This window comes from Rhinatrema bivittatum, chromosome 1 (genome assembly GCF_901001135.1).
Source record: "Rhinatrema bivittatum chromosome 1, aRhiBiv1.1, whole genome shotgun sequence".
In the NCBI taxonomy this organism is placed as follows: domain Eukaryota; kingdom Metazoa; phylum Chordata; class Amphibia; order Gymnophiona; family Rhinatrematidae; genus Rhinatrema; species Rhinatrema bivittatum.
The window spans coordinates 409,455,080-409,470,235 of NC_042615.1; the positions used below are offsets into that span (position 1 = coordinate 409,455,080).

General features: G+C 47.5%; 1 protein-coding gene across 1 annotated transcript in view; it reads right to left on the reverse strand.

The window, feature by feature from the left end:
- The window catches only part of DNAH6 (dynein axonemal heavy chain 6), a 3,261,518-nt gene that overhangs the window by 2,684,458 nt on the left and 561,904 nt on the right, over window positions 1-15,156 (reverse strand). The window contains 1 exon segment of the mRNA XM_029602297.1: window positions 13,057-13,308. Coding sequence (XP_029458157.1) covers window positions 13,057-13,308 — 252 coding nt within the window.

The following is a 15,156-nucleotide window of genomic DNA, read 5'->3' on the forward strand; positions in this document are numbered from 1 at the left end:
AAGCCAAGAGAGAACACTTGACAGAAAAGTAGGATGGATCAAGCACCAATCAAATTGTAGCCACATAAACAAATAACCAATGCAACTTGCAAGGAGAACTGTGAAAGAACTAAGCAACAACAAAAACATCAGAATGTAGGAGAGTGAGGGACAGGAGATAGAACGTACACGAGCAGGCGTCTGACCAGCACTTTGGAAACCCGGGTGGGCGTCTGGACTGATCCTAAGTACTACAGGAACGAAAATTAGCAGGTAAGGAATAATTTTCTTTTCCCTGTACGTACTAGGATCAGTCCAGACAGTGGGATGTACCAAAGCTTCCCTAAACCGGGTGGGTCCCTGAAGACCCTGCTCGGAGAACTCTGTCCCCAAAACAACCCGAATCACCTAACGGAAGTTGCAATCGGTAATGCTTCGAGAAGGTATGCAGCGACTTCCATGTTGCTGCGCGACAGATTTCCTGAATTGGAACATGCTGAGACTCCGCCCGGGACGTGGCCAGGGCACGCAACGAATGAGCCCGGATTCCCGCCGGGGGAGCCTTCCCGGCACCTATGTAGGCAGAGGATACCGCTTCCTTGAGCCACCTTGCGATAGTTGTCTTAGACGCTTGCAGTCCCTTCTTGTTACCGGACCAAAGCACAAAGAGATGGTCGGACGCCCGGAACTCATTGGTCACTTCCAGGTAGTGCAGTGGAGAGCGCTTCACGTCGAGGCGCCGGAGAGACTGGGGCGCATCCGACGGGAAGGCCGGCAGCTCCACCCACTGGTTCAAGTGGAAGGAAGACACCACCTTAGGCAGGAACGAAGGAACTGTTCGAATGGAGACTCCCGAGTCCGTGAAGCGTAGAAACGGCTCCCGACACGAGAGCGCCTGAAGCTCGGAGATGCGCCTCGCCGAGGCTATGGCAACCAGGAACACCATTTTAAGTGTGACGTCCTTAAGGGAGGCCTGCCGCAGTGGTTCGCAGGGAGCCTTCCCAAGGATCCTGAGAACCAGGTTGAGATTCCAGGAGGGATAGGGGTGCCGCACCGGCGGCCGCAGGTGCTTGACTCCCTTGAGGAAACGAGAGACGTCCGGATGAGACGAAGGATCTGGATTTCCCGTGGTACGAGCCAGGGAGGCTAGAGCCGAGACTTGCACACGCAGGGAGTTGTAGGAGAGACCCTTCTCCAAGCCCTCCTGGAGGAAGGCCAGGACCTGACGTAGCGAAGCTGCGGTCGCGGAAACTCCATGTCCAGCACACCAGACCTCAAACACCTTCCAGACCCGTACATAGGCGACTGAAGTGGAGGTCTTACGTGCTTTGAGAAGAGTGTCTACCACGGTGACTGCGTATCCCTTGCGCAGGAGACTCTGCCTTTCAAAAGCCAAGCCGTGAGACAAAAGTGTTCTGCCTGGTCCGAAAATACCGGACCCTGATGGAGCAGCCGCGGAAGGTGTGATAATCGCAGAGATCCGTCCACTACCATGTTGAGCAGATCCGCAAACCACGGGCGCCGCGGCCATTCTGGAGCCACCAGGATGACCTTCCCTGGATAATCTTCTATCCGCCGTACCACCTTGCCCACCAGAGGCCACGGGGGGAAGACGTACAGCCGAAGATGAGGGGGCCAGGGTAGCACCAGGGCGTCCACTCCTTCCGCCCCGTGGTCTCCTCTCCGACTGAAGAACCGCGGGGCCTTTGCGTTGCCAGACGTTGCCATGAGGTCCATGGCGGGTGTTCCCCAGCGCCGAGTGATGATCGACATTGCCTCGTCGGAGAGAACCCATTCCCCGGGGTCCAGCGTCTGACGACTCAGGTAGTCCGCCTGAATGTTGTCCACGCCTGCGATGTGTGAGGCCGCCAAGCGGTCGAGGAACCGCTCCGCCCAGGCCATGAGGCGGGCCACTTCGATGGCCACCCCCGGGCTCTTCGTGCCTCCCTGTCGGTTGATGTAGGCTACCGTGGTCGCATTGTACGAGAGAACTCGGACCGCCCGTTGTCGGATGAGAGGCAGGAATTAAATGAGCGCCAAACGGACTGCTCTGGTCTCCAGGCGGTTGATCGTCCAGGACGCCTGTTCCTGTGTCCACTGCCCCTGGGCTGAGCTTCGGAGACACACGGCCCCCCAGCCGGTCAGACTGGCATCGGTAGTGACCACAATCCACTCCGGCGACTCCAGAGGACAACCTTGTGCCAGGTTCCTGGGGTCTAGCCACCAACGAAGGCTGAGCCTGGCGGCCGGCGGAAGAGGTAGTATCGCCTGATAGTCCTGCGAGACCGGTTTCCACCGCGAGAGTAGCGCCATCTGTAGGGGCCTCAGGTGTGCAAAGGCCCAAGGTACCAGGTTGATGGTGAAGGCCATCGATCCCAGGATCTGCAGGTAATCCCTCGCTGTTGGAACTGGGAGAGAGGCAAAGTGGAGGATTTTCTCCCTCAGTGACTGGGCCTTGTCCGGACGCAAGAAGACCTTGCCTTGAGCCGTGTTGAAGCGCGCTCCGAGGAAGTCCAGCTGACGAGACGGAAGGAGACCGCTCTTGCCGAAGTTGACTACCCAGCCGAGGGACTGTAGGAAATCGACCACCCTGTTCACCGCCTGCTGCCCCTGAGAGAAGGTCTTTGCTCGGATGAGCCAATCGTCCAGGTAAGGGTGTACCAAAATCCCCTCTCACCGCAGCGCGGCCGCCACGACCACCATTATCTTGGTGAACGTCCTGGGTGCCGTCGCCAACCCGAAGGGGAGGGCCTGGAACTGAAAGTGTTGCCCCAGTATCTTGAAGCGGAGGAACCTGTGATGGGCCGAGCGTATCGGAATGTGTAAGTAGGCCTCCGTCAGGTCCAGGGAGGCCAGGAACTCCCCCTGATGAACCGCCGCGATGACCGAGCGGAGGGTTTCCATGCGGAACCGGGGTATCTGGAGGACCTTGTTGACTTCCTTGAGGTCTAAAATGGGACGAAAGGATCCATCCTTCTTGGGCACCACGAAGTAGATGGAATAATGACCCGAGCCCACCTCTCCGGCGGGGACGTGTGAGATGGCCCCCAGGGCTAGGAGCCGGTCCAGCGTGCTTTGTACTCCCAGGCGCTTGTGACTTGACCCGCAGGGTGAGAAGACGAATCTTTCTTTGGGGAGATGCCGCAAATCCAAAGCGTAACCGTGCCTTAGAATATCCAGGACCCATTGGTCCGTGGTGATGTTGGCCCACTCCTCGTAAAACCAGGCTAGTCGTCCTCCGATCCTCGGGAGAGAGGAGTGGACCAGCCTGACATCATTGGGTGGACTTGCCGGAGGCGCCCTGCGCCGACGAGTCCCTGGGTGGTCTGCGGCCACGAAAGGACCGGGTCCATGACTGAGACCTGTTTGAGGGGTTTCTCAGACCCTGAGGCCTGGAGCCCCGAAATCGCCGTTGAGAGCGGGACCGATTCCTGGAGAAGGAATTAGATGGACGATATGACCGCTGGCGGTCCTCGGGCAGCCTATGTACCGAGTTTTCCCCCAGGGATTTGATGATCTGGTCAAGATCCTCGCCGAAAAGGAACATACCCTTGAAAGGTAGAGCCTCTAGGCTGGATTTGGACGAAGCGTCCGCCGCCCAATTCCGAAGCCACAATAGGCGCCTGGCGGAAACAGCCGAAACCATGGTCCTTGCCAGGACCCGCAGCAAGTCGTGGAGGGCATCGGCCCCGTAGGCAATGACGGCCTCCAGACGGTCCGCTTGCGCCGCCTCCTCTGGTGGCAGTTGCTGTGAAGTAAAGAGCTGCTACACCCACCGAAGACCGGCTCTCTGGGTAAGAGAGCCACAAATAGCTGCGCGGACCCCCAGTGCCGAGACCTCGAAGATCTTCTTGAGGCAGACTTCTAGCTTCCTGTCCTGGATATCCCGAAGGGCCGTTCACCCTGTGACGGGAATCGTGGTCCTCTTTGTGACGGCAGAGACTGCCGAATCGACCTTGGGTACTTTAAGCAGGTCCAGGAAATCGCCGGGGAGAGGGTAGAGCTTGTCCATTGCTCTGCCAACTCTGAGAGACGCCTCCAGCGTGTCCCACTCCCGCACCAGAAGGTGTAGGAAAGACTCATGGATTGGGAAAGTCCGCGCCAGGGGACGTAGGCCCGCCAGGACAGGGTCCCCTTTTGAGCTCGCTGAGGCTACGGAGGGGGCCGGGGGCCCCGGCGGTTCGACGGGCGGGTCGAGATCCAATTCCTGGAGGACGTGTGGGATGAGGTCAGACAGCTCCTCTTTACGGAAAATCCGGAGCACCCTCGGGTCGTCACACTCCAGGTGCGCTGCCAGAAGCGAGTCATCGTCAGCCGTCGAAGCCGGGTCACTCCCAGGATCCTGCGTTGGAGCCGCTCCGCTGGGTGGAAGGGCCAGGAGCACCCTATGGCCGCCCCCCGTGGGAGCTGGATTGGCCCCCCCCCACCCCCACCAGCCGGGGCATCTTCGCGGGCGTGGGGTTCGCTTGACCACCGACTGGTGGCCCCCCCGCCGGCTGCAGGCTCTGGAGGTACGCCTGATGCATCAGGAGGACAAAATCCGCAGTAAAACCCCCCTGCCGGTGGAGGAACGGTGAGAGCAAGGTCCTTGGGGGGGGCCGGAGTGATGGGGGGGGAAGATGGAGCTCGAATCGGCAGCAACCGCGGCAAAAAACCATGCTGAGACTCCTCAGCATCAGAATCAAAGGCGCTCTCCAGCTCCAAAATGGCCACCGCTCCCGCCAAAGAAGGGGGCGGGGCCCTCCCCCTGGTGCCGCGGCGCTCCGAGCCTGGCGGCGAAAAAGTCGGGGGAGCTGGACCGGTCTTCCCCCCGGGAAGACCAACACCGGAAGAGACATCCCGCGATCCGCCCTGCCCCGGGTCGCCGCCGGGAGACCCCTTAAGGCGCTGCATGGCGCGCGCCCGGGAGGGAGAATCCCCTCAGCGTCAGCACCGGGGTCCGGATCCGAGGAATCCGCGCCGCGGGAGGAGCGGGCTTGTCCGCCCAGGCTCAACTCGACCGACCCTCCCCTCAGGAGCAGCAGGGGAATGGGACTTCCCTGCTGCCGCGGCCCCGGGGAATGTAAGCGTCGCAGGGCCGAGGGGGAGGGGTCCGAATCGCGGCGCGCCGAAGGGGAGAGGCTGGCCCCACCAGCATCCACCTGTGCCGTCCAACGGCGAAGCTGTGAATAAAACAAGACAGCAAAAAACTTACCGCCGGAGAGAAGAGAGAAAGAAGGACAGGCAAGAAGAAAAACAGTCCCGCTGGCAAGCTAACCAGGGCTGTGAGACCCGGGCAGGGGCTCAAAGAGACACCCTCAAAGTGAGAAAAAAAAAAATTTTTTCCTATTTATTAATTTAAGAACCCAGGCCTGCTTGATCCTGTCCTGAAAGAAGGAAAAATGAGAGAAAATGTGGAGCAGAAGCCACAAACTGGGGAAGCAAAGGTTCCCCCGCTCACATCTGCTGGAGTCAGAGAGATACTGAGGATCCTTGGAGGGTGCACCTGCTTATATGTCAGCACCCTCCGAAGTTTGCTCTGACTCCATCTGCTGGACGGTGGACATAACCCACTGTCTGGACTGATCCTAGTACGTACAGGGAACAGCACGTTCAAGCCCAGCGGGAACGGCAGCGGTGCAAAAAAAAAAAAAAAAAGCTGTGGCATCCGCGGCTGGCCTTTTCTTCTTCCCGCGCCTGCCCCCCCCCCCCCCCCCCGTGACCCGGAACAGGAAGTGATACGCGGTGCGCGGGAAGAAGAAAGGCCGTGCCGCGTGATAAACTAGCAGCAGCCGCTGCAGCATCGGCCCCCAAGCTATTGCAGCAGACGGTAATCGGGAAAGGGGAGAGCAGCGTGAGCCTCCCGCGATCGATGGAATTCTTCCTTCTTGGCCTGCGGGGGCTGGAGGAGGAGGAGCAGCTACCGTTTGTGCTCGGGGGGAGAGGAAGTGAGTGACAGAAAGAGAGAGAAGCAGCCAGCCAGCCTGTGTGTAAGTGAGAGAATGTGTGTGATTGAGAGCCTGTGTGTAAGTGAGAGAATGTATTTGATCGAGAGTATGTGTGTGATTGAGAGAAACTGGTCAGAGAGCTGATGTATGTGTATATGTGAGAGACAATGAAAGTGACTGCTCAAGGAGATGACTGATGTGTATGTGAGAGTGTGAGACAGCCAGGGATGTGTGTGTGTGTGTGTGTGTGAGAGAGAGAGAAAAAGCATGGAAGTGAGAAATCTGGGTATGTGAGAAAACATGGGAGTAAGAAGCCTGGTGTTGTGGGGGTGTATGTGAAAGAAAGCATGGGAGTGAGAAGCCTGATTATGTGAGAGAGAGCATGGGAGTGGGAAGCCTGTGTGTGTGCATGTATATGAGAGAGACTGGTTGGTAAGGTGACGGTGTGACTGGTGTGTATGTGAATGTGAGAGAGAGAGAATGTGATTCAGGGAATGAGAAGCCTGTGCACGTGGAGAGCGAGCATGGAAATGAGAGAGAGACTGGGTGTGTGTGTGTGTGTGTAACAGAGAAAGTGATTATGGGAATGAGAAGCCTGTGCATGTGAAGAGAGTGAGCATGGGAGTGAGAACCTGGGTGTGTGTGAGACACAGCATGGGAGGGAGAAGCCTGTGTATGTAAAACAGAACATGGAAGTGGGAAGCCTGTGTGTGTGTGTGTATGCATGAGAGAGATCAGTTGACGGGTGTGTGTGAGAGAGAGAGAGAAAGTGATTATGGGAATGAGAAGCCTGTGCAGGTGAAGAGTGGGCATGGGAGTGAGAAACCTGTGTGTGTGTGAGACACAGCATGGGAGTGAGAAGCCTGTATATCTGAAAGAGAACATGAGAGTGGGAAGCCTATGTGTGTGTGTGTATATGCATGAGAGAGATCAGGTGACTGGTGTGTGTTTGTGTGTATGTGAGAGAGAGAAAGAAAGTGATTATGGGAATAAGAAGCCTGTGCATGTGAAGAGTGAGCATGGGAGTGAGAAAGCTGGGAGTGTGTGAGATACAGCATGGGAGTGAAAAGCCTGTATATCTGAAAGAGAACATGGGAGTGGGAAGCCTGTGTGTGTGTATGCATGAGAGAGATCAGGTGACTGGTGTGTGTGTGTATGTGAGAGAAAGAAAGTGATTATGGGAATGAGAAGCCTGTGCATGTGGAGAGAACAAGCATGGGAGTGAGAGACTGGTGAGTGTATGTGAGAAAGAGAAAGTGATTATGAGAGTGAGAAGCCCATATATGTAAGTGGAACACGGGAGTGGGAAGCCTGTGTGTGTGTGTGTGTGTATGGCATGAGAGAAACTGTTCAGGAAGGTGACTGGTGTGTTTGTCAAAGACTGGGAGATGATTGGTGTGTGAGAGACAGAAACTGGTCATGGGGGCATGACTGGTATGGTGTGTGTGTGTGTGAGAGAGACATGGGCCCTAAGGAAGAGGACCATGAGTATAGAGCTTAGCCACTACTGCTGCTTCTGGTGTGTGCTACAGCCTGCATGGAAGAGGAGTAGGAGAGCTGCTGGAGGGGGTAAGTAAAGGTGGTTTTTTAAGTTTATTTTTCTTGATTGATTGCCATTTTAATTATTTAATATTATGTGATGTGTCTGCTTTTTTTGAAATATTTTATTGGTGTTTGGAGAATTTTTAATAGTTTTTATGAGTTTTTAATTGTTGGATGTTATTCTGTTCATAGTTGTTGTGAAACATTAGTATAGTTTTACAATTATTTCTGTGTGGGGATCTATAGCTGCTTGCTAGTTCTGTTTTCCTAATAAGAGGTGTATTGGTTTTTAGGGCCTGATTTAATATTTGTAGTGTTGCCTTTTCATAGATAGGGTTGCTCCTGTTTGAGTGTATTCCATAATACAGGTGTAACTGTGTGTGGATTAGTTTATGTGCATTACTACAGATCCTGGGAGTATGTTAGGTCGGTTCTGTGTCTGTTACAGAGATATTTTACTAGCATGTAAGTGTTTTATCGGTCTTATTTGTTGCGTTTTCTCAAGAGGACATGCATTGGTGGTAAACTGCTGTCTTTTCATAAGTAAGGCTATTGAGCCTGAAAGTAGAAGGAGTTTGAGTTGCTGTTACTGAGATGACACCAGAACCAGAATATCTTTTTTGTAGAGTGAGTTGAATGGGGAATGTCATAATTCTGCTTTACATCCATTATTGTGGATCAGGGGAGTTCCCGTGGATGCAAACTGTACATTTACATCTAGCCCTGTGACAATCATGGGTCAGTGTGTCACGCATGTGAGAACCATCTGTCAGGTGTGTCCCGACAGAAAAGAGGTTGAGAACCACTGGTTTAATAAGCAGTCTTCCTATTGGTTACACCAACTGCATATTCAGCATGTCTTTCTGCGCATTAATTTTCTTTTTGCGTATTCAGCATATCTACATAATAATGTTATGTTATTGCTATAAGAGTTATGAGTAGACAGCATTTTGTGGAAAAACCGGACGTGACTGGAAGAAACGGATGTGATTTTTGGATTCAACTCACTAAAATACATAAAGATTACATGTTATCTTGTAGTCAGCAAAGTTGATATAGACCAGTGTTATTTAATCCATCCATTACAAAGCACTTGAGCCTGTGCACTACTGGACATTGTAGTTCACTTACTCAGATCTGGGCCATGCCAACCTCTTTGTTGTTATGACCACAACTGTACATCTGGACGGAGTATCAAAATTATCATAAATAGATTTTATAAGATTCTTTGAGCATTCTTCTGCAACCTGAATATGAGTTTGATATTCTCCTTGGTGGTCAGATGAAAGAAGAACTGTTGCTTGCTTGATCAAGTTGTATATGTACCATGTCATTTGAAATAAGTGTGCTGACACCTCTGCTCTTCAGCAACAGATTGGACAACCTTTTTATCTATTTTGTTTAGAAACTTGTAATCCTTACCTGTAGGATTATTATAATATATTTTTACTATTTTTCCCTACGTAATGCTGACTTTAATGTGACAGAATCATGAGGAAGTTGTACCTTCTTGTGGCCAGGTCAGTACCTAACTTTGGGGGTCATTTATCAAAATGCGATAAGGCGTTTTTGCATGCGCTAAGGGCTTATCGCATGCAAAAAGCCCCGTTAACGCATGCGATAGGCCTTTAACGCATGTGAAAATGTGTTTAACGCATGCGATCGCACCATATCGTATGGTGCGATGCAAATTCAGAAAATAGGAGGAGTTAGGGGCAGAGAGTGGGCTGGGTTAGCCTGTCTGCAAAGGGCTATCGCACAGCCATAACGCCGATTTTAACTACACCTCTTTGACTTGCGTTAGGCTGTGCGACTCTCTACCTGGGTAACATCAAGCTAGGTTGAGAGAACATTGCCCAAATCTCATCTTAGAGTGAGTTTCCTCACTCCGAAGGCCATCAAATCTTCACAAGAGACCACTGTTCTGTTCGTAGGTGTCACATAGAATGTCAAGGTGGCCCCTAACCCCCTACACTCTTACCTAATCCCCACCTTGAGTTACTAGGTGGGCCTACCATAGCGATACAAATACCTACCTATGGGCCATGACATTATGGCCAGGCTTGCTCTCTCTCTCTCTCTCTCTCTCTCTCTCTCTCTCTCTCTCTATTAACAATGGTCCCCCAGTGGTTGAATGCAGGAAATACAACAGGTCGGCACTTATCGTAGAATCTGAAAAGGGTATCGCAATTTGCGCTAACTTAGCTCTTTACACAGGTAATTAGCGCAAATTGCGATAAATGGTATATTAGCATAAAACACGCCCCTTTTGCTATCGCATGCGGTACTTACCGCATTTTGATAAATCCAGGCCTTTGTACTTCAAATCTATTCTTCACACCACTGGTAATGCAAAAAGCAGATCTGCCCACATATTAAATTGAAGGTCTTTGTAAAACTTTATGAACTGGAAATTAATGGGATTGCTTTGGCACTTTCATCAACTTCAGAATACCTGGAAATTATTCTAGATTTTGGATTCATCTTGGAGTTGAAATAGTATAGACACAGCCATTTTCTGAATAAATGCCAGATAATACAAATACTCAGGAGGTGTAATGTTTATAGGAGTTTCTGGATATGTGTGTGGAGGAATCTCTGAAGAATCTAGTAATGATGGACAAGAAAAAAGCAGGGATGTGCAGAGGTAAAAATTTTATTTTGGTTTATTTGTTTTGTAGGTCACAATCATTCATTGGTTCACTTCAAACAGAAAATAATTGTTTTATTTCTTCCTTTGTTTCCTATTAAAGTCAATGGGGAATCAATACAGGTTGATAAATTGAGGTTTTCTAATCATTTCTACTGAAACTTGTGGGTATTTATTTATTTATTTAAAAACTTTTCTATACCGTCATTAAGTTGGTTAACCATCACAACGGTTTACATAGGGGCACAACAATAAACATATGGGTGGTATAGATTACTTGTTAAGTGCCATCATTGTACGGTAACAATTCATAATTATAAATAAAGTGTGTATGTTAAGCTTGATTGTTGGGATCATTTAGGCGGTTTCGTTTTACCATTACGATGCATTGTTAGTTTAAAATAACAGCTTCTGACTTTGGTGTGCCTTTATACCTCATCTCTTTTTCTCGTTCTCTTTGTCTTTATCTTTATAGAACGCTTGTTTGAATAACCAGGTTTTCAGATTTGTTTTGAAAATTTTCAGGTTACTCTGCAGTCTTATTTCTAGTGGCATAGTAGACATCATCACAAGTGTGAAGGCACTCCAACGCATCAAGACTGTCAATGTCGCAACCAAAGTAGCATGAACAACCCAATACCCACAATGGGGTTGCTATTCCTAATTCAAAACAAGTTCAGAATAAGGGTATTTGATGGATACAAAGCTTACACTTTGGCCACAAATAAAACAGATGGTAAAAAATTCCTATTTTAAGCTTCAAATGCTTAATGGGCTTTGCCCCTATTTAAGTGAACAAGATCTAAAAACTATTGTCTACAAAATGCTAATTTCATCTATTGATTACTACAGTGTGTTCTATTTGGGTTTGCCCTATAACATGATGAGGTCATTGGAGTATATTCAAAATTCAGCTGCACGAATAGCGTCAGGGATTCTGCTATTCCAGGATATAATCCCTAGGTTAATAAAGCAGCATTGGCTTCCAGTGATACAAACGGTCAAACTCAAAGTCATTATGTTAGTTTTTAAAAGTATGAATGATAATGCCCCTCCAAATTTTAATGCAGCTTTGAAGCTGTATCGAACTACCAAAACTTTAAGGTATGCTTTGCAGACTTTGCTGGAAATTCCATTTTTTTAAAACTGCAGCTCGATGAAACTCGTGAATGTCTATTTATTGTTCAGGGCCCTATACTATAGAATTCATTCTTACAAGACCTGAAGAAGGACGCCTTAACTACTAAATTTAGGAAAATGCTGAAGGCTTTTTTTATTCAAGCAAGCTTTTTTTCTTTAAGTGCAATAGTTGAATAAGCGCAGATAATGATGCAATAGTTTTTGGCTGTATTTACGGCAGGTTTCTTTCTGTATTTTCTTTTATGTATTCTGAATTTATTATGTATTATTTATATTTTGCATTGGTTTTAACTATGTTAAAAGGTGTTATACACATTTATTTTGTTATGTCTTAATTGTGTTTTAATTTTTTATCTTATTTATTTATTTATTTATTTAATAGCTTTTATATACCGACGAACGTTGTGAACATCTCGTCAGTTTACAGAGAACAGAACTGAGCAACAGGCTTTACAATTATCATATAATTATATAAGGAACATTAAAAAACATACAATTAACAGAGTAGAATATACAATAAATAATTAACTAAGTGGTATGCATGATAGAGGTTATCCATCCAAACGGGGGGGGGAGGGGGGCAAAGAAATTCTGATAAATAGGAAGGATATCAACATTTGTAGGCAGCATATAAATATATTTGTATTTATATATATATATTTGTATATATATTTGTAGGTGGCATATAAAAAGATATATATTTGTAGGCGGCATATAAAGGATATCAATATTTGTAGGCGGCATATCTTAAATGATTGCTCTTATGATTATGAGAATAAGATTGGAAATGACCTAGAAAAGTAGATAGGAGATTAAGACATTTATAAATAAATAAATGGGACTAAACATAAACATCAGTGGCAGGAGTTCTCCAACTGCCATAGGTGCAAACCAGCAGTAAGAATGACCAGAAGATCCCAAGGCTGCAAAAGAGTGACAAAGCGCACCAATAATAGTGGCATGAACCCCCCAAGGTTGCATGAGAGGGGCAAAGTGGCACCAAGTCTGGCATGAACAGCACAAGGCACCATGAAGGCAAACAAAGTGCCAAAATAGGCAAGAAAAACCTCAAGACATAGATAGAAGGTCAAAGCAGCAGAAAGAGTGTCTTGAAATTATGTGGCAATGTGCCTGGGCATGTGCCGGGCACGCATAAGTATTTACAAGCACATATGTTGGCTATGCCCCAAAACATCTATTCCCTGCCCAGACCATGCTCACACCACACCCCTTTTTGATATCAAGTGAGATGTGCGCGCAGTGGAAGATTCGCACACATTTGAACGGCTTTTAAAATTGTATGGGTGCGCATGCAACTCCTGATTTTGGAACGTGCCAGCCTTTTAAAATTCACTTTAATATGAATGTTGCCCACTGGTTCCATATTTTCAGGACATGCTGATCCGGTCCTGATTTTACTCCACTGCAAGCAGTAGCTCTGATTTTCCTATTGCATTCACTAAGACTACAAGTACCATCATGCAATGGAGTAAAACCAGGACCGGGTCAACCTGTCCTGAAAATCTGGAGTCACCTGATAACTCTAGAATTGCTCAGATAAAGTGAAACAATGCCCCAGGAAGGCCCCAGTGCTGCCTTATTTAACCAGGTAAATTGTATGTGGGTAACAAGTTACCCAGAAACAATTTAGCTAGAGAACATGGGAAATATTCAGATCTTGGGTTTTATATGCTAACTTCTAAAGATAGCCAGACAAACCCTTTGAATATAAACTTCAAAGTCTGAAAGAATACAACATGTGAACTTTGGCAAACTGAAACGGGCATTATAAAATGTGAATAAATAAATAATGCATACCTGTGACCGATTTCTTATATCTTTTAATTCGATGTCAAGCTCTTCAATATCTTTATCTAAGAGTCGACAGAATTTTATGATGCTGCCATCTCTTTCAGCCACTGACTTATCAATTGCATTTCGTACTAATCCAATGGATGTTTTAAGAGTTGCGTATAAAGCAAAATCTTCAGGAGGTGTAGGTACTTGGTATTGCTCTATAAGTCGATACATCTGTGATACTACATTAGCATCTTCTTCAAGACTTTCAATCTGAAAATGTTATAATAATCAGTGTCAAAATATGTTACTGTATTACCCATTTTCTAAGTAAAACATAGACAAGTAAAATCACTATGTGCTCAATTCAACCAAATTCATCATGTAAAAAAACTTTCTGAAAAAGCAATTCACTAAATCTCAGGCCACATGCTAAAAATCATATAATATATTATTATTTTTCAGCACATTTTTTAACTCAAGAATCCCAACTAGATCTCTAAGCTGTCAACAGTTTATACATGACCCAACTCCATAAGAATCAGTAGGTACAAAGGAAAATAAAAGAAACACAAACATATTTAATTACTGAGGGAAAAGCACTATCAGAAGAATAATCAAGTTAAATGGAATAATATACAATAGTTAAGGAAGGTTCTAATATATGAAAAAGAAAAGAAAAAACTATCTAAAATCTAATATATATGTCTTGAATTGATCTCATTTTCATAAGTGCAACATATCAAGAAGGTCCAATGAAACAAACCGGAAGGTGGTCCCACGTAGCCAAGGCAAAAAAACAGAAGGGACTACCTTACACCGTGGAAAGACTTTTATTAGAATTGCCCAAAAAACTATGACATCATTTCCTGTGAAATGTGTCAATCACGTAGTCAAGGAGACAAAATTCCAGAGAACCAATGTCGATATTAATCAAAAGCATGGCTATTTTCACTGCACCAAAATAAACATTACATCATTTCCTTTATTGCACGGTTTATGTATATTTATGAAGGCTGACACTTAAAAAGAGGACTGTGTTGTATATATCTAGATATACCATGATCGCTACTGTGTCTATATGAAACCAGGCTTACTATGTAACGTTTAAAACAACAGAAGGAAAATTTATCCTTGTCAAGATCGCTACAGAGTAGCGCTTAAAGAGGAAAGCAAATGTTGCTTACCTGATGTAACAGGTGTTCTCACAGGACAGCAGGATGTTAGTCCTCACAAATGGGTGACATCGAGGATGGAGCCCACCACGGAAAACTTCTGTCAAAGTTTAAACAGAACTTTGACTGGCCCCTACTGGGCATGCCCAGCAAGGCACTGACCCTGCAGCCAGCAGGGGTCTCCCTTCAGTCTGATTTTCAAAGCTACAGGCAGTGCCTAGAAAGTAAGAATAAAACGAACCCAACACCGCGGGGAGGCGGGCGGGTTTCGTGAGGACTAACATCCTGCTGTCCTGTGAGAACACCTGTTACATCAGGTAAGCAACATTTGCTTTCTCACAGGACAAGCAGGATGGTTGTCCTCACAAATGGGTGAGTACCGAGCTGAGGATGTCCCGACTTGCACCAAATGTACCCAACGGTGTGCAGCAGGCACAATAAGTGAGGAGAAATTTGGGAAAGGGCATCCGCACCCAACCGGGTAGGTGGAAGGGTGTTGGTACATCAGGTTGGAAAAAGGTTACGCAAGACAGACTGGCCGAAGATGGAGTCCTGTCTTCCAGCCTTGTCCAAACAATAATGGGCTGCAAAGGTATGGAGAGAACTCCAGGTTGCAGCTTTGCAGATGTCAGGAAGCGGCACCGATCGAAGGTGTGCCACTGACGTCGCCATGGCCCTCACAGAGTGTGCTTTAACACGGTCTTGAAAAGGAATGCCAGCTTGCTCATAGCAAAAAGAAATGCAGTCCGCCAACCAGGAAGAAAGAGCCTGCTTACCCACAGGTTGTCCCAACTTATTAGGATGGAAAGAGACGAATAATTGAGTGCTCTTCCTATGGGAAACTGTACGGTCTAGGTAAAAAGCTAGAGCTCGTTTACAGTCTAGGGTATGCAGGGTCTGCTCTCCAGAGTTGGAGTGGGGCCTGGGAAAAAAGATAGGTAGTATG